The sequence below is a fragment of the Xiphias gladius genome, chromosome 15 (genome assembly GCF_016859285.1).
Source record: "Xiphias gladius isolate SHS-SW01 ecotype Sanya breed wild chromosome 15, ASM1685928v1, whole genome shotgun sequence".
Classification (NCBI taxonomy): Eukaryota; Metazoa; Chordata; class Actinopteri; order Istiophoriformes; family Xiphiidae; genus Xiphias; species Xiphias gladius.
In genome coordinates, this window is record NC_053414.1 from 1,318,317 (window position 1) to 1,343,242 (window position 24,926).

The 24,926-nt window shown below is 42.9% G+C and overlaps 1 protein-coding gene across 2 annotated transcripts; it reads left to right on the forward strand.

Annotated features, from left to right (window-relative positions):
- The first annotated feature begins 1,452 nt into the window (after positions 1-1,452).
- Positions 1,453-23,200, forward strand: asap1a (ArfGAP with SH3 domain, ankyrin repeat and PH domain 1a). 2 transcript variants are annotated; one of them, XM_040145440.1, is made up of 28 exons: positions 1,453-1,797; positions 4,458-4,530; positions 5,080-5,210; positions 5,300-5,374; positions 5,692-5,741; positions 6,510-6,639; positions 6,720-6,805; positions 6,892-6,967; positions 7,072-7,158; positions 8,441-8,541; positions 8,631-8,700; positions 12,961-13,048; positions 13,368-13,416; positions 14,034-14,200; positions 14,581-14,714; positions 14,804-14,895; positions 14,979-15,165; positions 16,172-16,257; positions 16,893-17,008; positions 17,319-17,386; positions 17,933-18,040; positions 18,115-18,352; positions 19,627-19,809; positions 20,534-20,609; positions 20,738-20,802; positions 21,324-21,820; positions 21,918-22,040; positions 23,091-23,200. In XM_040145440.1, the coding sequence occupies exons 1-28, from the start codon at positions 1,669-1,671 to the stop codon at positions 23,163-23,165; spliced, it is 3,360 nt and encodes a 1,119-aa protein (XP_040001374.1). In that variant the 5' UTR covers positions 1,453-1,668; the 3' UTR covers positions 23,166-23,200. The 2 variants fall into 2 exon arrangements, with proteins under 2 accessions (XP_040001374.1, XP_040001373.1); XM_040145439.1 differs by lacking the exon at positions 23,091-23,200 and having other exon boundaries at positions 21,918-22,361.
- The last annotated feature ends 1,726 nt before the right edge of the window (positions 23,201-24,926 follow it).

The following is a 24,926-nucleotide window of genomic DNA, read 5'->3' on the forward strand; positions in this document are numbered from 1 at the left end:
ATACATCGATCACCAATAATCGACTGATACCTTCAGCTTTGCTCGTGTTTACTGTTGGGTTGTTTCTTTTCTAACAAAGCACCGGATTCTATGAACTCGACACGTTTAAAGTGTAAAGTTGCACGAAAGGGAAACGACGCAGCTGAAGCCCGAGGTTTCCTTTACGTGTCGGGGGAGTTATCGGGATTTGAAACCGCCTCAGACTCGCGTTGTGCTGCTGAACACGGTTCAACCGCTCAGTGCCGATCGCCGATCAATAAGATTTCTGACGTCCGACTCTCAACTCATCCGTATTGATACGGTGAGTATTGATCCGAATGTGGATCGATAACGTTAATGAATCATGACAAATATCTGATTATGTTAATCACGTTTCCCACTCTCTCCTCCAATTAGCCCGCGGTGTGACGCATGCGCACTGACCAACCGTTCTCCAGCTCACCCCGAAGCAGCGTCAAGAGCGGGAATTTACAGGATGTTACACGGTTTCTCCTTCAAAATAAAAGCCGGACTTCAACAAGCTTAATAAAGGCAATTCACGTGTCAATGCAGGAGTATACAGTCTGTTGTAAAAAAAAATCCAAATGATTTCATAGAGAAATAGTCAGATGGTAAAGAGCAGGTTAAAAGTATTATATAATAAGAATAATAATAATAGAATAAAAATAAAAGAATCCACTGCACGTTAGTGCAGGACGGTCATACTGGAACTGAGAAAATGTGGTTAAAATAATCCGAAACACATCGGAAGGAAAAGTATCCAGAAAACAGAATTCCTCTGCCTCTCAGTTTGACTTCCCAGCGACTGGGCCTCCATCAGGCCCAAACTTCATCTAAAATACTGAGACTTCACCTGTTTATCGAGTCTGAAGGAGTTTATTTAGTTTCTCTCGAGAACGTTTCCACTTCAAACCCCGAAGAACTTTAAAATCTTCTCCGGAAAAGCATCAGCTGCAAACACAACCTGGGCATTAACAGATGGCGTGAGAAAGGGTCTAAGGCAGAACCTTGAATCCACATTTAACCTTCACACAGCCGGATTTCCCACCGTCTCACTGTGATCGAGGTCATCGGAGGATCTTGTCCGATCCGTAAACACCCCAGTCGTCGTTACTCTGCCGAAGATGCAGATCTTGGTCTATGATGTGTAGACCTGCGTGAATGCGTACATATATGTATATATACACGCAGCTTGATACCACAGACAGTAAAACACAACTTTAAAGGAAAAACATAAAGTGGCCTTTGCAGCCTGGAGGAAACAGCAACTAATGAAAAACAGCGGAGATATTTTGGAACATTTTATGGATTTTATTTGGTCAGTTGAACTTGTATGAATACGTGTAGTGTTGTATCGAGGTGAACTGACTGTTTCCTTCATCCCCGCAGACGGGATTTCAGAGCGCCCTGTTTTCGGCTTTTATTTTGAAAGAATCCCGGGGTCACGTGCTGCTCGGTGTGTGACTTGACGGCAGGTGGGGGGGGATGAATCATCAGGAGGAGACAGGCTGATGAGACGCTCAGAGGACATCTGATCTGATCTGAGACCGGCCGCTGTCAAACATCTGCAGACTCACGGCAGCTGGTCCCTGGACGGACTGCGGGTCCCTCGTCCCGCCCTGGTTTTTTCCCCGTTTCTTGCTATTTTTCGGGCGGTTTGTGGCGTGAATGATGCCGGACCAGATCTCAGTGTGTGAGTTCCTGTCGGAGACCACCGAGGACTACAACTCCCCTACCACGTCCAGCTTCACCACCCGGCTGCAGAGCTGCAGGAACACCGCCAGCATCCTGGAGGAGGTAGGCTGTCCGTCCGGCTGTCAGGGCGCAGGACCCTCCCTCTCTGCCCCTCGGCCTCTCCCCGGTGACCAGACCAAACCCCCTTCAGGTTTCTGATAAGTTAATGGTTCATCGGCGCCGACAGTCACGGTGAAAATTCAGGTTTACATGTAAATCCAAATCGACTCTCGCTTAAACGTTGTTTTTCTCAATGAAATTCTGAATGTAATCGGTTGCCGCTGCTCTCTGCCGCCCTCCGCGGCGTGTTTCGGCAGAGTGAGACTGCGGGGAAAACGAGGGAGCTGCTGATGAAAGTTGACAGTTCCCTGAAGTGCGCGCTGCCTGATGGGTGACGTGTACCCCGAACTGAACGTCGGCCCACACGGGCAACGGAGACCTTTGAGTAATGCTTTGGCTCTGTGGTTCTGTTTGGGGTTGGCAAGAAGCCTTAAAAGTGCGATATTTGTGAATGGAGTTTGGTTGGAGGGCTCGTCCGTGGGAGAGCACGTCACCTTGCAGGCTCCAGCAGCTGCATCAGAGCGCTGCTGCCCGCGGCGCGCCTGCTCTATATCAGTCAGTGAATTCCTTCACCTGTCTGCAGGTGTGTCAGAGCCTGCTTCAAAGGGTTGATGTCAAGTGTCGATATCAGACAGACCTGAATTCTTCTCTAACTGGAGCCCGGCTGTGTCTTTGTGAACATAGGTAATGTTTTTAGTGTTTGGCCAGAGGTCAGAGGTCAGAGGTCAGGCCGGACGGGTTCATTGAGCTTTAAGAAACCGACTTAACTTTACATCCCATCATTTTATCCTTTGATAATAATGTCACTGTGGTGAGGAGGGTTGCATCCGGTCTTAAGTGTGAATTGTTGGATAAATGAGTGGATTGTAACATGTTGAGGTATTTTGGATGATTATCTACAGGTTTCAGGACGTTTCCAGGGTTAAAAAAACCCTTAAAATTGACCAAATAACTTGAAAACCATCCCTTCATTTAAACCTTAAAATACCTTAAATATTATGAACCATTACATTTAGCTCTCAATGAACCTCAAAACCTCTGAAATGACACCTTAGTTGAAAAATCCAGGTTCTTTTACGGTGCAGTAAAAATTCGGGGCTTCCTGTAATGATGATGGGTCCTTTACCTGTGTGGTTTATGGACTTTTACAGGATTTTAAAAAACCTTAAAATTAACTGAACTCCTGAATTTTTCGGTTGAAATTGAAGCATTTTTGAAACTTCGTGGATACTTTTTATTGAATCTGGAGATGTTTTAGCACTTATCGATAAAATAATCCCATAAATAACCCTGATGATCATCTATGATTTAGCCCAAGGTGTGGAGTAAATCCTTGGATTTGCAGACTTTTTAAAATTAATATCATGTAATGACAAAAATAAAGTACACGGGATGTTATTTTGTAAATTCTATTACATTTTTACCCTTTAAATTCCCTTCATCCGTCCCAGTCCACGAGTGTTTCCGTTCATTTGTCCTGGTAAAGCTGTTCAATATCTGAGTAGTGAATAAGAGTCAATTAAAACCTGATTAATTAGCAGCTGAGAATATTTCAGAGCCCTGACGTGAACCAGAATCCCTTCACCTTAGTAAAACCTTCAACTCACCCTTCACGGATTTGTCAAACATTTCCCACTTAGATTCGGGTGTTTGTGTGTTTTCAGGGGAAATTAAGGGATAATTACGGAGATTTTAAAGGAGTGTTGTGTCATAGCAGGAAAAAAAGGAAATCAGTTTGTTTGCAGCCAGTGGCTCATTTTTACGTTAAATACAGCTCGACCTGAACACACCATGAGAGCATGTGGACTCCATGTGCTGCATTCACTGACTGCAGCTGTAACTGTCTCAGATTGCAAATAGATATGATGATGATGATAATGATGATGATGGTGAAGGTGGTTGGAGTCACACCACATGGTCGCCTTGACGACCTACATCCTCCGGCCAGGTTGCCGTGGAAACAGGAAACCGTTGGCTCGGGAAGTGTGTCGCATCTGTTTGAGTTTTCTGAGTTGGAAGCCCCCCCCCCCACACACACACACGTTGGCCATTCTGTAGTTGTGAGGACCCTCACATTATGCATTCCCGGGCCCCCAACCCCTAAACTAAACCTGATTCTAATCTGAAACTTCAAACCAAGCCTCAACCCTAAAAAAGACATCTGACCAAAACGTCCTCAAGAACATAAGCGAATAATAAGCGCAATGACATGATCTCTTTTCCATCCAAAGTCCTCAGTCTCCTCCCAAATCAGCTTGCACCCCTCAAACTGTAAACACACCTCAAGCCGATCAGTAAAGTGTTGACCACAGAGCCTGACAGACGTTAATATTCCTAAAACTGCCACGAGCACTAACCGTGTGAACTGATCCCGGAAGGTCTCCTTCTTCAGATGATGAACGTTTTCCGCTCATTATTTTTCTGACACAAAAACAATGTCACATGTTCATCTCCTCACAAACTCTCCGTCATTTCAGTTGGTTTTCTATGATTGTCAGAATGTGTTGGCAGTGAAATACAGCAATAACACTCTCATCTAAGCATCAGTCCCACAAGAATGGACGAGTTAATGTGTGACTTTAGTGACGTTGTACTGAAAGCAAAGAGATGGGTGAGGACTGTCTGATGAACCAGAACCAGTCCGTGTCTCTGTCTGTCTTCAGGCTCTGGATCAGGACCGCTCGTCTCTGCAGAAGGTGAAGAAGTCGGTGAAATCCATCTATAGCTCAGGACAAGGTACAGATCAGGTTCTGGTTCTGTTTAAACTCTGATCAGGTCTACAGCTGAAACTATTAGCCGATGAATCAATTAGTCAACAGAAAATGACTATTTTGATAGTCAAATGATTATCAATGAGAGGAAAGGTTTAGTGTTTCTAGCCTCTGAATTTTGAGGATTTTCCTTTTGTTTGTCTCACGTAAACACAATAACTTTCAGGTTTACACTGTTTTTTAGACAAAAACTAAATATTTGAAGACGTCACTCTGAGGCTCTGGGAAACAGCGACGGGCATTTTTTGCTACCAAACCAAAGACTTTGAGAATGACCAAGCAGTTGATCCAGTTATTCAGAAAATAACCAAGAGACTAATTGATGAATACAATATTGATCAGCTGCAGCCCTTATCAGCTCCTGTATCTTTAAAAACCAGTTTGTTGTACGAGTATTTTCGAATCCAGATTCCAGAATTCCAGACTGATGGTGGTGGTTGATGCCGATGATGATGATGTTGTTGGTGTTGACGATTATGTTGATGTTGATGTTGATGTGGTGGTGGTGGAGCAGAGCATGCCGGGAACCAGGAGAGCTTCAGTCAGGCTCTGGAGAGACTGGGAGGAAACAACTCTGAACTAGGAACCGCCTTCGTTAAGTTCTCCTGCCTCATTAAAGAACTTGCTGCTCTGCTCAAGAATCTGGTCAGTCAGCTGTCAATCAATCATCAATCAATACAGAGGCAATCAGCTGTTAAGAAGGTAAAAGGAAAATAATACTCTCTGTTCTTCAGCTGCAGAGTTTGAGCCATAATGTCGTCTTCACTCTGGATTCTTTGTTAAAAGGAGATCTGAAAGGAGTTAAAGGGGTGAGAGTCTGTTTGGTATTTTTGTGATTTTATTTTCTTATGTGGCTTTAGTTACTTGATTTCTTTTGTTTTTTTTTTTAAATTGGTTTCAGTTCATGCAGTTTTCACTCTCAGACAGGCTCTGATTGTTTGACTTTTTATTATTTATATTTTCAGTTTCTAAAGCTTTTGTTCAAATTTTCTTATATATTTGTTATTTATTTTCCCTCTGCAGTCAGTTAAACATGTTAAAGATTTAAAATGCTAAACTTCGTTTTGTTCGGTGAAGTTCAGCCTTTATTTAAGAGGACTCGCACTTTGTTTTTCTTCTGTTTCAGGATCTGAAGAAACCTTTTGATAAAGCTTGGAAGGACTATGAGACCAAGTTGTGAGTCAGTTTGTGATCTTTGATAGAAACCTTAAACTTTCAAACTGTGTCAGAGACCTTTATCTATCTCGCCTGCAGAGAGAAGCACGCCTCTATTTCTAAAGCTCTGATGTTTCGCTTAAAAACTTGCCCAGCTTTTCCTTTGATTTGCTATTTTATTGTTTACTTAACAGGATCATCGGATCGTATATACATATATTGCACCAGATATATTTACATATTTTCACTGGTAAGCCCCGTGCAGGGGTCACCACTGATGAATACGCTGACACAGTAAACCATTTAACACTAACAGACCGTTACAGTGAATTAAAACGTGAATATAAACGGTAAATAAGAGAGGACCTAGAATGGAGCCTTGAGGGACGCCAGCCGAGCTCTCAGATAACAGCAATGTTCTTTACTTCTTGTACATCTGTCTGTTTCTAACACATTAAATTACATTCAATTTTTGTTTCTGTAATTACTGATTTCATTCAATCTTCAGTCTTAGATTTTTGTTTTGCACTAATGATGGCGTCACCATAAAATAATTTAGCTCTTTTTCTTTTCAGTACTTTACTGCCATGTAGTTTATCTCAGACCTGATTAGATTAGATTAAACACAGTACATATACATACTGTATGTACACACCGTTCAGGCCAAACATTATAACTGGTAACTGGTTACAGTGTTGTGGCTGAATGGTTTTTATTAAGTTACCTGAGGACATGAAGACAAGGTGTGGATGTACAGGTTGAATTTAATCATCTGTTTGTGTTTTTCAGCACAAAGATCGAGAAGGAGAAGAGAGAACACGCCAAACAACATGGGATGATCCGGACTGAAATCACCGGAGCTGAAATCGCTGAAGAGATGGAGAAAGAGAGGAGGCTGTTTCAGCTGCAGATGTGTGAGGTAGTAAAACTTGATATTAGGTGAACTGTCCCTTTAATGAGGTGGTTTGATTGACAGCTCTGTGTCTCTGTGCCCAACAGTATCTGATCAAAGTCAATGAGATTAAAACCAAGAAGGGAGTTGACCTGCTGCAGAACCTCATCAAGTATTACCATGCTCAGTGCAAGTAAGAGCTCACCTCACTGACTCTTTCCTGTCTGAGTTTTATTTTGAAAAGTCACTGAACTTCCTGCTTCGTCTTCCTGTTTCCAGCTTTTTTCAGGACGGTTTGAAAACAGCCGACAAACTGAAGCAGTACATTGAGAAACTGGCGGCTGACCTGTACAATGTAAGACCCTCATATATTCTGTCATAACTAAACAGCACAGCGCGCCCTGCTGGTCAGGTGAGCCGACAGGTGAGCTGACCTTGCGACCTCTGCTGTCTTCGCAGATCAAACAGAGTCAGGATGAGGAGAAGAAACAGCTGACGGCTCTCAGAGATCTCATCAAGAACTCCTTGCAGCTGGACCAGAGGGAGGTACAACACCTGGGGGGGGGTTATTTAGATGGATGTGGTCGAGCACGCGGGGGGCGTGGTCCAGTGGGCCATCACTGCAGCGTTAGAGTGCAACTGAGCACATTTCCAGTGACAGTGAGACAAAGATGTTTGTGTTGATCGTGGGTTTGACTGTGGAAATTATTCAAATTATTCAGTCTCCAAACACTCGTCTGAAATGAATGATGACGCAAACGAACAGTCTGGATGTGAAAGCGCTGCAGCCGGGATTAACGTCTGATTTCGATCATCACGCGCCATCATTTTTTCACTGTCATCAGAAAAAATAAAGTAAATTGTTCAATAAAATCACATGATGCTATAACAGTGGGAACCTCAGAGAGGACTGAAAGGACCAAGCTAACACAGGTGGAGTGGGTGGAGGGTCACCATCGGCCCCGCGTAGGCAGATTGCTCCATCCTTGGTTGCCCCGGTCGGCGCTTTGCCCTTTAGCAGGGTACAAGTGAGGATTAGATGGAGATTTCTGGAAGAGGAATTAATGTCATGTAGCTGAGGACTGTAGATTTTGCAGTCATGTGGTTTTGGTTATTTTGCAGGTGAACAGACCTCGAACCGTCTTTCAACATGTAACGGGTTCAACAGGTTCTCTGTTCACTTTTTGTGGCAAAAGTGGTTAAAAAAAGTGAAAAATCCTTTACATACTTCACAGTGTTGCACAGGTTTAAGAGCGCGGTGGCACCACAGTGATGGAGGCTTGTGTACCTTCAACCTGGTTTCATCTATACCTGTCTTACGCCTTTAGTGACCTTTGACCTCTCTCTCTCTTTCTCCTGTGTTCTGTGACTCAAGTCCAGGAGAGTAAGTCTGTATCTCTTAATTAATTTCACATCATCTTCAGCTGCATGAAGCTTTTTGGCATGCTGTCAAAACCACTGAGTGTGTTTTATATGTGTGTGTATGTCCAGTCTGAACAGCATGTGTGACAAGAAGAGTCCATCTATGGACACAAAAACCCGGCCATCTATTTATAATTTATACCTATATTATAGGGCTGTGGCAATAGCAGAATATTTCTAATGCACAAGGACTATGTGGCCAGAAGCGATTCATCAGTTTCTTCTTCTGTGACGTTCATATGAACAAAAAATCCCACATTGCCTCGGTCGAGTAGCTGCATTTTATTCTTTTTCTGCCCTTTCAGAGCTAAATGTGTAAAAACCTGAGAAAATCTGAATATTAACACGTTTTCTGTGTTGGTGTGTTGTGTGTATGTACTGTATGTACTATATATGCATGTATCAGGATTCCCAGAGTAAACAGAGTGGGTACAGTATGCATCAGCTACAGGGAAACAAGGAGTTTGGCAGTGAGAAGAAAGGATACCTGCTGAAGAAGAGTGACGGGTGCGACACTGTTTCATTCACCTGTACAGGTGTTAACAAGTATGAAAAACTTCTGATTGGATTCAGTGAGTTGTTTTTCTCTCCATCAGGCTGAGGAAGGTCTGGCAACGGAGGAAATGTTCAGTGAAGAGCGGCGTCCTCACCATCTCTCATGCAACAGTAAGAACTACATCTCCCATCCTGCACTGCAGCAGTCAGCATCAGTGCGGGTTTTAATGGTTTGATCTCACTAGTGTGATGAAATTCTGGAGCCACATATGAAGATCTTTAATATTCATCACGTAACATGTAATAAACCAGTCAGTGATAATTACTGGAGTTTACTGGAACATGTAGATATGAACACTGATACTGGAAATAGTGATATTCTGTTGTGTTGATGAATAATGAGAGAGAGAAATAGCAGAGGACCCAGGACGGATCCCTGTGGAACTCCACAGAGAGACTGACATTACAAATATAGAATTAAACCAATCAAAAGCATAATTTGACTAAACAATCTCAACTCATGGTCCATTTGGTAGCTTTTCTGGAACTTTCAATCATATCAAGTGAACTACATCAGCAGGTGGGTTTTGCCAAGTTGTCATGGGATTGCACATGTTTGAATTTTGCTTTTTTTTTTTTTTTAATCAGTGTAAGAACTTTCCTCTTCTTAAAAGTTAAGATTCAAGGTTTATCATTGACATTGGAAGCAGCTCATCAATCTCAGTCGTACTTCAAGGTCCATTTAGCAGCTTGTTTTGAGCTTTCGATTGTATCACATGTTCTTCATCAAAAGACAGAGTTTGCCCAGTTGTCTTTGAAACTCTACGTCTAAGCCAACATAAACAAAAGTCTGTAAAGCACTCCAAAAGGCAGGGTATATTTTAAAACCTACCATCCCATGACAATTGGGTAACTCCATCTCAGGAAGATTAGATGATGTGATTGAAAGCCTTAGAAGAGGTAAGATTGTTTTGTTTTTTTTTAAAAGTCTGCTCATGATATGTTTTTTATTTTTATATTTGCTTAATGTAAAGGGACATTATTTTGCCACCAGTCAAGTTGTTAACATGCTAGAATGTTCATGTGGTTTAAAATATGTGGAGAAGATGACACAACAATTGAAAATTCATATTTCAGAAATCAAAAGCATTATTAAGAGGCAGTATTTAACATCCCCTGTAATAAAACATTTCCTGGAACACAGCCTCACATTTTCTAGTCTACACTTTCAAGGTATTAAGAAAGTAAGAAAGTGAATTGCTATAAGTGAGGTTGCAATTTGGATGTAATGCTTTTGAAATTGGTTTTGGATATGTAAATTAAACACACTATTTCCACATGGACTGAATGTAGAGCTAGACATGAGGTGCTTTCTTACAACCTGAGTTTAACTTTGATCCGTTTGATTTCATACAGAATGTTGGAAAATAGACAACAACTGGGTCAGTTTTATTTGCTTTGATTTAACCACAAGATGGGACCACAATGTGTAAAGCTAAGATGACATGATGGGCTGATTATTGGATGATGCAATTTTTCTACAGGATGCCTTGTACGATAATTGAAAATATATGTCAAGTAGTTTTCAACCCAGTATGCTTGTTTGGCCCCTGGTGAAGGCGTAAGCTGAAATGTTGGGCTTTGATTCAGCAAAATGCTGATTAAGGAAGAAGTCTATGAAAAGAGCAAGTCTGTGTGTGGACCAAATCCTTCAAGCTGTTAGGACTTCCAAGGCCACCAACACAGTTTTGAGCTGCTTCTTCATTTCATATCCATTCTCATTTTTCCAACAGAAGTGTCTCTATGGAGTTCCACAGGGCTCAACCCAGGGTCCTCTACTGTTTTATCCACATGATGCTTTGGGCTTTGGGCTTTAGGCTCTCATTGATAAACCCAACAACTCCTTCCATTATTATGCAGAAGATTAATCTGTACATTTTCCACTCAATTCCAGTTATGATGACTCGATGTCAAAGAACATCTATCGGATTAATCTGAAATCTTTTTATTTTACTTTAAGTTTGATCAAACTGCTTTAATCAGATCTTGTTGTCCTGAACTGATGCTGACCAGTTTTGTTTTGTTTTAATTGTTTTATCAGCTGCTTTTCCCAAGATCAATAAGGAACTTTGAAACTGGAGAGCAGGCATATTAATGCTATTAAGATAATAAATAATTTCTACATCGTCAAGTTATCTAGTTGCCTTTGTGATATTTTCAAACAAACAAGTTGAAACGATTTCACAATAGAAGCTCTGTAACAGAATGAAACTTTGAATCTTTGTTTACTGAATTTTAAAAGTCTGGTGTGTTGTAATGTAGTTTCAGTGGTTTCAGAGGATGAATCAGAGCCGTGGAGTTAAACTGAACCCAGGAAACACTCTGTCAGCTGAGTGGGACCACTGGTTTTAATGGAGTCTGATTTCAGCTTTTAGTTTTCTTATGCTGAGTCACATGATTAAATATTAATCAGCTGTTCTGGTGTCAGATAACAGGAAATCAGCTCTGATGTTTCTGTTCAGTGTTTATCGGACTGAAAACTAATATTCCATAAAAGTCCTTATGGCTGTTTTTTTCATGTTTCAGTCTGTTAAATATAAATCCTGTTTAAATCATAAATGATCCAGTTAATTTATCAGTTTGTAGACTGGTTTCCTCCATTCAGGCAGAAGGTAACAATTGTTTTCTGTTCATTTCTATGAAAATGAACCTGCAGAGATGATCCATCACACTCAGTATTTAGTCAAATTTATGTTTTTTTCAGTTGTATTATGACTTTCCATGGTGCGTTCAGTGATGCTCCTTTGTTTTAGTTGGCTGCTAAGATGTGATTGGGTAGTGGTCATTGAGAATGGGCTAAAACATTCCTGCTAACTGTTAATTACTATTTACTAGGAGTAATGGTATTTATGTCTGGACAAGATAGAGTACCTTATTAATCACAAAGGGAAACTACAGTGTTAAAGGCTAAATTCTGTACAATAACTAAATAGACTAAATACAGTAAAAACTTAAAAAAAATTAATAAAGTTCAATTTTTTATTTATATAGTGCTGGATTATAACAGAGGTTATCTGAGGGCACTTTTCATATAAAGCAGGTCTAGACCGGACTCTGCTGTCTCTGTGCTATGATGCACTCTAAATCCTGACTGAAAATCCTCAAATAAACTATTATCATGTAAAAAGTCACACAACTGGTTGGCGACAGCTTTCTCAAGGATCTTAGAGAGACAGGGAAGGTGAGCCATGGGTCTATAGTTGGCTAAGACATCTGGATCAAGAGTAGGCTTTTTAAGTAGAGGTTTAATTACAGCTGTTTTAAAGGACTGTGGTACATAGCCTGTTCATAAAGATAGATTGATTATATCTAGTGAAGAGGTGCTGACTAAGGGTAAAACGTCCTTAGTCAGCCTAGTTGGGACGGGGTCTAAGAGACAGGTTGATGGTGTAGATGAAGAGATTGTTGACGTTAGTTGGTGTAGGTTGATGGGAGAGAAACTGTCTAAGTTTACATCAGGTTGCACAGCTGTTTCTAATGTGCCTGTGTTTGAAGATAAATCCGTGCCGGTTGAGGGCAGGAGGTGGTGAATTTTGTCTCTATTAGAATTTTATCATTAAAGAAGCTCATGAAATCGTCACTACTGAGAGCTATAGGAATACATGGATCAATGAAGCTATGACTCTCTGTCAGCCTGGCTACAGTGCTGAAAAGAAACCGAGGGTTGTTTTTGTTTTCCTCTACTAGAGATGAGTAATAGGCTGCTCTGGCATTACAGAGGTCCTTCCTATATCTTTTAAATAAGTTTAAATAGAAATTGAAAAAGAAAAACTCAAAGCTATACTGTGTGCTGAATATACACTGTACACTGGTGTTAATATAATATACTATAATACACTGTAGATTAGAATAGGCTATAGGGGACATATGTAGAACCACACAAACCTTGAAAGATCAGATCAATCTGATAACAGATGTCATACATTATGTGATGAATAAAAGTCCAGGTGAGAAGTCTGTCCTTTTCAAGGAAAAAATATCCAGTCAGGAGGCGATAAACAGCCTAAATGGGCTATATTAAATAAAAACAGGCCTGTTGAGCGTTTCCCTCAGGTTGCAGGAGAACTTGTGAGCGAGTGGGGTGGGGTTGCCATGGCTACCCGGGACAAAGAATGTCAAAACACCAGGAAAACCAAGGAAAGTCCTTTCAGACACAATATCCATATCAGGATTTTAAAAAAGCAGAGCAAAGAGAGCGTTTAAAGGCAGTGATTTAAACACAAAAAGTACAAAACACAAGCAGCACAGCATGGTCCTTTAACTTCAGCCCTTGATGTCAGTGGGAGGCACTGATTGTACTGTCTCTCTCTCTGTCTGTCTGTCTGACTGTGTCTCTGTCTCTCTCTCTTTCTGTCTGTGTCTGTCTCTCAGTCCAACAGACAGCCAGTCAGACTGAACTTGCTCACCTGTCAGGTGAAACCCAGCACAGAGGACAAGAAATGCTTTGACCTCATCTCCCGTAAGTCTGTTAGAGTCTGACTAAATCTGATACAGACACTGAGAGTTAAAATAATGGGTGTATCACCCAACGTTTATTTTTAACATAGATATGTGTTATCAGTGTCCTTAAAGGTGTTTGTTAAAGAGTGGTGAGTCAGATCTGTTTTGTTTGGGACTTTTTACAGTGTAAAAATCATCCTGTAAACTCTCTCTGGACAAACTTCCATTTCTAAATGTGTGCAGGCAGAGTTTTGGCCTGTTTACTTCCTCTTGTTGTTCTTCATCTTTTCCATGTTTGTCCTCCCCTTCTTCTTCTTCTTCTGGTGTTTGCCGTGCAGATAATCGGACATATCACTTCCAGGCTGAAGACGAACAGGAGTTTGTCAGGTGAAACACCCGTCACATCATTTTAAATCTGTGCGTCATCCTCAGATATCCATCCAGCTCAAAAATATATGAGGTTTTTCAATTCAGAGTCTCTGCTTTTATTTTCTGTGACGTTCCTGAGTGAAAACATTCAAAATGTCATTGGCATCAGTGTGAACAAAAATCTTTCTAAATAGATGTAAAGATTACATAGCCTTTTTAGAAATGGTTTAAACTGGTTCAAACTGGTTTAAAGTGGTTTGTCTCTGATTTCTCTGGCAGAGTTATTTGTATCATTTCTCTAAAAACTGTGGGGTTCCCCAAGGATTGATTTTAGGGCTTCTACTTTTTAATCTATATATATGTTAACCATTGGTGGTGTCTTCAGGAGACACGCTATTCTGATGAAACTCAGCTTAATGTAAAACCTTTTACAGCTCAACCAGAAAAATCTGAAATATGATTTATAGGTTCAAGGCTCAGAGAGAGAAACTGGCCACAAAATAAAAGGACCTACCCTGAGCAAGCAGGCAGAAACCTTGCTGTCTTTCACTATGAATGAAACCTGACCTGTATGAAAGGTGCTGCACTAATAAAATGTGATTGATTAATATTTCACCTGTGCGTGTTTGTTACAGCTGGGTGTCTGTGCTGACGAACAGTAAGGAGGAGGCCCTGAACTTAGCGTTCCAGGGCGGAGGTCAGAGTTCAGGTGTGGAAGAAGAGGAGGAGCTCACCAAGAGCATCATCGACGAGGTGTTGCGTTCGCCAGGCAACGACACCTGCTGCGACTGTGGAGCTGCAGGTACTGATATCTTTGTGAGGACCAATTTTTCATTTTAAAACTTTGTGATGGGGACGTTTCTGCATTGTCAGGACATGTTGGCCCGTCCTCACTTCTTCAGTGATCAATTTGAGGGTTCTGTTTGCAGGGTTCGGGTTAGAATCAGGTTTAGGTTAGGATGGGGGTAAGGAGCTAGGGAAGGCATTATGTCTGCTGGTACATTTAAGGACGCTCTGACATCTGAGGGTTGAGATTTGGCCGGTGAAAAGAAGCCGGTTTATTGTTTATCATGTGGGTTTGAATTTTGCCTGACAGGAAGTCCCTGCTGTTACCTGCATCACTACGTGATGATGGTGTCATCATGTGGTGGACTGTTTTGGATTCTGTATCTGTGTGTTTAGATCCTCGCTGGCTCTCCACAAACCTGGGTGTTCTGACCTGCATCGAGTGTTCAGGGATCCACAGAGAGATGGGAGTCCACGTGTCCAGGATCCAGAGTCTTGAACTGGACAAACTTGGAACCTCCGAGCTGCTGGTACCTCACCTGTCTGATGTCTGTCTGTTTCCTGTCTGCTTGTCACTTCTCTTTCTTTACATTTTCTCTTATTCCTTCCCTCCTGTCAGCTTGCTAGGAATGTTGGGAACTGTAGTTTTAATGAGATCATGGAGGCCAGCCTAACGTCTCCGTCTCTGAAGCCGACAGCCTCCAGCGATATGTGAGTGTCTGTATATTTTTGTACATACTACATACGTATGAATTAGCGCTTTAACGTTGTATCGTTAAACTCCTTTCTCGCAGGACGGCGAGGAAGGAGTTCATTAACGCTAAGTACATTGACCGCAAGTTCGTCAGGCGCACCGTCTCCACGGCAACCAGCAAGCTGGATGAGCTGTATGAAGCTGTGCGATCCCGAGACCTGCTATCAATCATCCAGCTGTACGCTGAGGGGGTGGAGCTGCTGCAGCCTCTTCCTGAACCTGGCACGGTCAGTTGGACTTAACACCTTTCAATCATAGGAGGAGGTTTTCAGTCCTGATTGTTTGTTGTGTGTCCAGAGGGTTTTAAATGTGTTTTAGGAGGCCTTGAACGGATTCTAGAGAGCCGATTTTTCCTGATGTATTTTTAAGAATCCTAGGCAAAATTTCAGGTCTACTTGAGGAAGTTCTAGGTATCCATTAGCAGGTGTCTGTGGCTCTTGAGGAGGTTCTCAATGTCCTTGACAGCACTACAGCAATGTTGCAGGGACTATTGATGGTGTCTTTCTGTTGTACCTTGAGAATGTACTATGTATTTTTGAAAAGCTCCAGGTATCATTCAGCTGGAATCTTAAGGATCTTTATTATCAGAGGTTTTTGAAGATATTTCAGGATGGCCTGCGGTAGTTCCAGAGGTCTCTCAGACCATTTTTCAAGTCCTTAAGGAAGTTTGGTTACAGGGGAAAATTCAGGGCTACTTGAGGAGTTTCTAGATGTTCATTAGGATGTGTTAGTGGCTCTTAAGGAGCTCCCCCCACCCCTTGATTCTGGGTTTGAGGAGACTGCAGGGATCCTTGATGCAGTTTTCTGTGCCTGTGCTGGTATACCAGTGCTCCTTGAGGACTTGCTACAGATTTTTGAAAGGGTTCCAGGCATCACTTATGAGTTTCCAGAAATCTTTGAGGGCGTTTTAGGGATGTTTAAAGGAGGCTGTAGGGTAGTTCAAGAGTTCTTTGAATCAGTTTCCCAGGTCCGTATAGAAAGTATTGGTCCAAAGGAGAATGCCACATTCATATAGGGGTTTCTGGTTCTACAGGTCCTTTAGGTTTCTGTGGCTCTAGAGGAAGCACCTGTTTTCCCTGAGAGGTTCCTTGCGGGGATTTGAGGGGTTAGTGTGTATACCAGGGTTCCTTTGGATCCTGCAGCTTTGGGGGAGTCTGAGCTCATTGAGAGGTTTGTACTGTTCAGTAACTTGTTTTAATGTGTAACTTGTTTTCAATGTTTGTTTTTGTTCAGGAGGCAGGAGAGACTACGTTACATTACTGTGTTCGCACAGCTGATCACGCCTCCCTCCACCTGGTCGACTTCCTGGTCCAGAACAGGTACCTAACACTGTTTGAGTTGCACCCGGTTGATACACCAGACACATGATCCAAGATGATGGTTTGTGGTATCAGCCTGGTAGCAGGAGAGAAATTAGACTCACATGAATGAATGTTTTACAAATGCACACATCGAAACCTGCAGCACTTAAACACAGCATTTATTTGTGGATATGTGTGGAGCTGGAGACTGTGAAACATGTCTGAAAACTCCACACGCAAACATAACCAGACCTGTGCATATCAGGCGAACCATGCACACACATTTAGCAGTCTTTAAATAAATATTTTTAGACATTTGTTTACATAGGAAGCTTTTTGAAAATGAAAATGATCAGATCTGTAAAGTTTAAGTTAAAAATCTGTGGGTTAAATATTCATATTTATTCAGGCTGTGATGTGTGCATTTGTTAAACTGTTTTACATGTGTTCAAATTGCTCAGTATTTGTGTTCGGATTGGTACACATCTAATCTAAGTTTTCATTTGTACAGCATGTAATAACCATTTTGAGTCTAAGTTCTCTCCATATATATATATATATATATATATATATATATATGTTAATGTGTGTGTCTGTGTGTAGATGTTTAACTGTGTGTTTCTGTGTTGATGTGTGTGTCCTCCTGCCTGCAGTGGTCACCTGGACGGACAGACAGACGGAGGAAACACAGCTCTGCACTGCTGCTGTCTGTACAATAAACCACAGTGTGTGAAGCTGCTGCTGAGAGGAAAACCTGACATCCACATCAGTAAGAACAACACGCTGTGCTAGGTCGGGCAAGGCTCTGAATACTGCTTGATCAAATGTCACTTCAGTTACTAAAGAGTCCGACATTTATCTAAACCCTATTGTTTTCTAACGTCTGAAGAGAAGATAGATATAAGCTTAGGCTGGTACAGAGATAGATCCAGGACAGGTCCAGGACAGGTCCAGTACAGGTTTAACCTAGCTCCATCAGAAAAGAGAAAATGCATTCTCCAACAACTCAAAGTTTGAAAATCTCCGCTGTTCTGAGTCATGATGTTATTACATGCTGCCTGAGTCCTGTGTGTTCTCAGCCAATCAGAGCGGAGAGACAGCGCTGGACATTGCCCGCAGACTAAAGAACTCCCAGTGTGAAGAACCGGTAAGGACCAGGACTGGAACCATAACTAGATCCACATCCTATTATTCGATTTTTAAACACTAAAAAAAGGGATCAGTGACTCATGCTATCACTGATTCCAGACTATTTATTCCCTCTGTAAAGTCTCCCATTCAAGAGCTTTTTCATAGTAAACCAGAGTGACAATGATCACTGACCCAGACTGTAGGATTCTTCTGGCCATCAGTTGGGTCTGTGGACTGACTCTAAACTAAAGTACAAGTTATTATGCAGAAAGCTGCATGCATAACTGTGAAACCAGGGTAGTATCTTGTCCAGAACACTTTGTGCTGCAGTTAGGAACGATTACTTCTTAATCTCCAAGAAGTGTATCTGAGTGAAATTAAAGTAAAACCACTACTTTCGAAAAGTTGTACCATCAGAAGGACCTTCAGTAGTTGATCATCCTGAAGTCACAGCAGCTTAACGGTGAAACTACAGGTCTGATAGCAATGGAAACTAATCGGCAGTTTTCCAAAACAGTAACACTGTCTCTGTAGGTGAGAACACTCTTTCTCTGTCTCCCAGTTGGTGGAGGCCGTGTCCGGCAGGTTTAACCCTCATGTTCATGTGGAATACGACTGGAACCTCAGACTGGATGAACTGGACGAGAGTGATGACGAACTGGACGAGAAGGTACCACCGAGCAAACCACAGACCAGCTGGTTTTTGTTTGACAGTGTTAATGACTTCCCCCTTCTCCTCTGCAGCCCAGTCCAGTGAAGAAGGAGCGTTCTCTCCGTCCTCAGAGTTTCTGTCCATCCTCCAGTGTTTCCTCTCAGGAGAAACTCTCTCTGTCAGCCTCCTTCATTCCTCCTCACAGGGACAAGCAGCGTCTCTCCTACGGAGCATTTGCCAACCCCATCTACAGCACCTCCTCTGACACACCTCCTTCCCCTGGACCTGACACCTCAGGACCTTCCCTGGCTGCCAGGAGACAGGGGAAAGGTACGAGGCCCTGTGATGTACACCAGTGGTTCTTAAGTCAGTAGGAGGTGCCAGGAGTCCTTTTCACAAATACAGAGGCTTCTGAAGGTTTTGAAGGGTTCCAAAAGTTCTTGAAGGTTGTTCAGAAGACCTTGAAAGGATTCCATAGGTTTCTGCAGGTGGTGCAGAGGGTCTTGAGGGGGTCTAAAAAGGTTTTGAGGGTAGTTCAGAAGGCGTTAAGGAGGTTCCAGAGGTTTTTTGAAAGTTGTCCGTAAGGCCTTGAGGGGCTGCCAGAGGACTGTGGTCCAGCATTTCTTGAAGGTCTTGAGGTGGTTCTATAGGTTTTCAAAGGCAGTCTATAAGGAAGATAGTGTATAACATTCTGAAGCATAAAAAAGTATTTTAAGGTGGTTCAGAATGCCTTGAGGGGGTTTCAGATGCCTTTGTGGGTTGTCCAGTAGCTCTTGAAAGGGTTCCAAATGTTATGAAAGTAGTCCTGAAGGTCCTGAGGGTTTGTCAGGGACTTATTAAGGTAGCCCAGAAATTTTGAGCTACTTAAGGAGGTTCCAGGTGGACATCAGGAGGTGTAAATGGCCCTGGAGGAAGTTCCTGTAATCCTACTGGGGGGTTTCAGGGACCTTACCAGAAGGTCCCAGGTTTTTTTAGACATTAGAAGGGTACCAGGAGAAGGTTTTGTTTCTTTTTGTCTTAGGCTGTGTTGACTGGTAGAGGTTTTGAAGAGTGTTTCAGAGGGCCTGAAAGGGTTATCCAGAGATCTGTAAAAGGGCTTTCAGGACCAGGAGTCTTTGAGGGGTTTGAGGGGAACTTAGAGGAGGATTCTCAGGGTAGTTCCAGAGGTCTCTGAGCCAGTTTCATGGGTCCGTAGGGAAGTTTAAGTGGTCCCTTCGTAAATCTCAGGGAGTCTGGCACTACTCAGGGATTTTTGGCAAGTCCTTTAGGGGTTTCATTGTTACTAGAGCAGGTACCTGCTTTTCTTGAGAGGTTCCTGAGGGCCTGGATAGGTTGTCTTTGGTTTTGGAAGTTTATAAGAGTTTCTGTGGGTTCTAGTTTTTGTGGGTGTGCTAGGATTCCTTGAGCATATGCTATGGACTAAAGCATGAAAATGTGGCTAAAGCATTTGCTGCAGAGGTCTTAGGGTCTTTGAAAACATTCCATGATTCCACAGTGAACCTTTAATTAGTAGTTTGTTCTCACTTTTAATCAAGGACAAATTGTAATTACTGTGATGAACTATATGTGTTAGATGCATCAAATCATCTTGGTTCTTCCATCAGGCCCTGCTGCCGGCCCACCCACCTCCCTCCCCCTAACCTCCCAGACCAGTGGAGGAGGAGGGTGCGGGGCTTCAGGAGGAGGAAGCTCCACCTTGAAGAAGAGACCGCCTCCCCCTCCACCTGGGCACAAGCGCACCCTGTCTGACCCCCCCAGCCCCGTCCTGCAGGGACCGGCAGGTAAAGGTAAGACTGCAGTGACTTGATAAAACCACACAATCCACAACCCATCTAACATTTGACCTTTGACCCCTGGGGGACAACTTTTTAGGCCTTTCTCAATACATGGTACACCAAGTTCAGACTCCCGTAAGTTCAGTTTTGGCAAGTTCATCTCAGGAATCCAGACTCCCGAGGATGGTAGGACTGTATGCAATTAGAACAACAGCGTTCTTGCTGATATCAGCAGTTCAGCTCGGCACTGGTGATTACACTTCAACACACCTGTACCTGACTGACCTTTGACATTATAATCTTAACTCGAAGCTCCACAGACAGACTCTCTCTTGGAAAAAATGGAATTGACAGTGAGTGTTTTAAAAGATACACTTGATGTATCTGTAATGTATATTAAAAAATCAAACGAAATTTAATATGGACAGTTCTGCCTCTGTTCATTTTGTAAGAACCTCTCAGAGTCCACAGAGGCAGCACTTTCTTTAAACTGCCCAACAAAACATGTATGTATTAGAAAATCTTAACGGTAACTTTCTCGCCTGAAAAAATATCAAAACTTATTAATGTCCTATTAACACAGACGGGGCTAGAACACATCGGATATTTGATCTGGACTCGGCTGGACTCTGAATTAGAATAATGAACGATTGTGACTGTACTGATTTCTCAAGTCCGCAAGAACACAAGTACACACAAGAACGCAGACTGAGAAAGGCCAATTGTTTTCACACAGGAAGCGAGATGATCCCCCCACCTGGACATAGGATGTCACCTGCCAACAAGTTTGAGGGAATCCAGCAGCAGCAGAGGTACTTTTACTCAATAAAGACACTGCTGTTCAGAAACACTGAGCAAATCGGGTAGTTAAAAAAAAAAGATAGTTAAAAGAACCTGTTGGTGGTAAAAATGACCTTTGACCTCTCCTGACCTTCTCCAGTACGACCTCCAGTAACACCAAATCCACACTGGGACCTAGAGTTCTGCCCAAACTACCTCAGAAAGGTGAGACGACTATTTTCAGCTGTTTATTACAGAGGTTCCTGTTGTATTGTGACTTCCTCTGCTAACTTTATAAGAAATTAGTACAGTTTTGTGACATGAAGTCATAGAAACTTCCAGAGGCTTTTGAAGAGGGTTTCAGGCCTGAAAGGGTTATCCAGCTGTCTCTATGGGGGATGTAGGGACCAGTAGTCTTTGAGGGGGTTCCAGGGACATCAGAGTAGATTTCTCAGGGTAGTTCAACAGGTTGTTGCCATTTTAATGACATAAACCCAAAATGTCCAGGTTTGTAGAGGTTTGCAGTGGAAACAAGGCAGAAACAAAGTGTACCAAAGCCTTGCAGGTTCTTAAAACTTCAGGCTCTGGGAAGCTCCAGGTTCCAGGTTGGTAAGTTCCTGCAGTGGAAACAGTGGTGTGAGTCTATGAAATTGAACTTGTGACATCCTGTTGGCATAAGAATAAAAAATGCACAGATCCTCACCACCATCCTCCACACTGATGATTTTTGTCTTTTTTTGTCTCAGTGGCTCTGAGAAAGATTGACACCGTCCACCTTCCATCTCTGGACAAACCCAGCCAGACTCCAGACCTCCTCCACAAACCTTTCTCCTCCTCCTCTTCCTCTTCCTCCCCCTCCTCCCAGCCTGACCCCCAGAAGTCCCCTCCCTTCATCGATGCCTCCCCTAAACCCCCCCCCACCCCAGTGGAGTCCGCCCAGAGAACCCCATTGACTGAGAAGCCCAACCTGTCCGACCTCCCCCCGAAACCCGTCCTCAAAGACCTACCCCCCAAACCCCAGATCACAGACCTCCCCCCCAAACCAACCCTCAGCAACAGGCTTGGCCCTGCCCCTGTTGCTAAAGGGACACAGGGATCCAAGATGGTGGCAGATGCAGCAGAGATCCAGTCTTCTGTCCAGCATGGGGAGGGGTCACCTGGATCCCCAGGTGAAGACAATAATGAGTCACCGTCCGGAGCCATGGAGATGCCCGTCCCTCTGCCGAGGAAAATCAACTCTGTGGTACTTTATTGTCAGATAATAACGTTTTCACAGGATCCCAGTTTACAGACAGAATAAAAATGGAGAATTTATTTCTTTGTTTTGTCCCTTGTTCCAGTTAAAGTGTAAAATCCGGCGGGTGAAAACCATCTACGACTGTCAGGCAGACAACGACGATGAACTGACCTTCGCTGAGGGAGAAACCATCATCGTCACTGGAGAGGAGGACCAGGAGTGGTGGGTAGGTACCACTCTGCTTCATCATCAGCTTCATCACTGTCACTGCTACTGCCGGATGTACTCAGCTTCACTGGTAATGCAAAGGACCCACAGGCAAAGTGAAGGCAAAAAGTACATACAGTCTATATATACTGTATATACTCTGACTTGTCCGTTTCTTAGGACCACTGAGATAAAACTAAGTCAGTCTCATCAACAGTCCTGTGAAAATCCTCCTTCTAATGTTCAGTTTGTGTTGAAATTGTTTCAGAGGTGTTGATTCACCTGTGTGATCATTTTGGAGGCTGTAGTTTGTGGTGAGTGTATACTCTGTAGACAGGACATGTGCTGTGTTAAACTCCATTTTGTTAATGCACTAACCCACTTCAAATCATTTGTAGTTTCATAGATACCTGATACTTTCTGCTAGATAATGTTGTATTTGTTTCTTTACTACAAAGAGCTCTGTGCTTTGGTCAACAAAGTTCGGGGTGCCTTTTTCAGCCCTGAGTAGTGTCTGCAGGTATTCCTTTAAGATTTCTCTAGCCCCAATAACCCCTACCAGCAAGGTAGAGCAGTCTGTATGTAGCCTGATAGGCGAAAGCTGGGACTCACTGCTGCTCGTTAAACTCATAGCTCTGAGCACATGGTTTTAGCTAAAGGAGACTCAGATGAGTGAATCAACATTTTTATCAACTCACATCCTTTCTCCTCTGGATTCCGGTAGCTGGACAGTCAGAACAATGTTCAGAGAGGTTTTACTATAAAAAATCATTGTGAAACTACAAAAGTGAGTGATTTTGTTCTTTCTTAAAATCATTTGGATGATGATGGTGGAAGTGATTATAGTAACTGTTATGGTTATTTTTAGATTTCATTTATTTTTTTCCTTTTCTTCCTCTTGTAAAATTTTTTTTTGAATTTAACTGTTGTTAATGCTTTGAGCTGCATTTTGTGGGTGAAAGGTGCTAATGAAGGAATTATTATCATTAATAAAATGATTAAAATTACACACATCAATTTTCTAATATCTGTGGGATAGAATCTGATATAATATCTGTAATATTTTCAGATCGGGCACATTGAAGGACAGCCGGAGAGGAAAGGCGTCTTCCCCATGTCCTTTGTTCACATCCTCTCTGACTGACAGCCCGTAGACGAGTGTCAGGCCACCGCCCACCGGCACAAGCCCCGCCCACATGCCGCGGTCACACAGGTGACAGTGGGTGGAGTCAGTCGGTCAGTGAGTAACCTGCTGCCGACCACCGGGAATAAACTAATGAGGCCAGCCTCAGTTAACGAACTCCTTGCTGTAAATAGACTTTATTATTCTGCCTAACAGAGGCCCTGTTCAGACCTGGCATTAACACGCGTCCCGGCTGATCCGATCACAGGCGGACAGCTCTGAGTACAGGTGTGAATGCAGCCGAGGAGGATGCGTTGAAATCCGATCGCTCGGACCACATTCTTTTACCAGTGTGAACGCTAATGCGTCCGGGGCCGCATTGAAGGACCGCCGACTCCCCTGACGTCCTCTGTGTAAGCAGAGGAACGTAGTCAGTCACAAACAAATGCAAGTCGTCGAAAACGCGTAAACTGGCTTTGTCCACGACGTCTGAACATTGTGAAAAGCACACAGACATCATCAAACATCGTGGGCTATTTGGCTTGTCAGGAATAGACAGTCTGTATCGTTTTGAGCTCCTCTTCTTCTTCTTCTTTTAACTTCTGGCAGACTAGGCACAGGATGTGCACCGCTGCCTCCCGCTGGTTAAAAACAACATTTAGGGTCTCTGCAAACAGAAACGAGCTACGTGTTTATTTGCGCATAGAGCGGGAGGCGAGATCCGATGGCAGGTGGTCACTGGAGACGCGTGTGGAGACGCATGGCACTGCCAGGTGTGAACAGGGCCAGTGCTACCATAGTAACTCAGCATGCTGACCCCAGGTGGGCTGTAGGAAGGGGTCTACAGAGAAGGAAAACACACACAGGTCAGTGGTCAGTAAAATCTGAAGGGTTCATCCTCTGGAGAGCAGCTACCACTGCCCTCTGTTGGCCAAGCAGCTCATCACACCACCAGCCAGAAACAGAAGCACAAGAAAATAAAATCAATCTGAAGAGCCAAGAGATGGTTCATCTCAAATTTCAGTTCTGACTGACTGGTCATTACTTCTGACAATGAAGCACAAAAACAGACACGTCAGCACTCAGCTAATGCGCAGGAGACTGTAAACGTTTCCTTCTCCTCCTGCTGGATAAAACCGAGTACCTCCAGCTTTATCAGCATATTCTGGATCTACATTGTAGTCCTGCACGGGTCCAGTTTGGCCTCCTCTCTTGGCCGTTTTTCACTGCGCGTGAACACTCTTTTACTCGTCTACCTGGATCAGTGCAGGACTCGGATGTAGCTACATCTTTCCTCATCAGTAATTTACAAACAAACAGGTTGCATATGTAAGAGAACATGACGAAGGCCTGGAAGCAGCTTGTCTCTGGACTCTGACGATGCAGAGTGCTGAATATTTCTAGAAATGGACGCATGAGAGGTTTCATGCATATTTGATGGGTACTGAAGCAGCAGTTTCTAGCCGATTTGATCGTAGTGCATGTGTAAGATTAGTTTCATGTTTCAGGTGTATTTTAAGAGTGACAGTGTGACTTTTCCTTCTCTTCAGATGCCTCAGACTCAAATCTCTCCAAAGCCGACTGTACACACACACTGTATTTACTGTATGTATCTGTATAAAACATAAACCTCTGTATGTCCTCAAGTCTGTCTGTACACACCTGTCACCTCTGTATGTTTCTGTACAGGTCCTGATTAATCTGGTTTCATCTGAGCAGAATAACACTCTGTTTGAGTCTTTACGTCCTTCAGTCTCATTTTCTTCAAGTTTGACTTTTCGT

Bases quoted from the DNA above. Each gene is read 5' to 3' on its own strand.
- asap1a (XM_040145439.1), top strand. From the start codon at position 1,669: ATGATGCCGGACCAGATCTCAGTGTGTGAGTTCCTGTCGGAGACCACC. The intron at 17,009-17,318 runs GTAAGAACAACA...GTGTGTTCTCAG, and splicing joins AAAACCTGACATCCACATCA to CCAATCAGAGCGGAGAGACA. The intron at 18,353-19,626 runs GTACGAGGCCCT...TTCTTCCATCAG, and splicing joins TGCCAGGAGACAGGGGAAAG to GCCCTGCTGCCGGCCCACCC.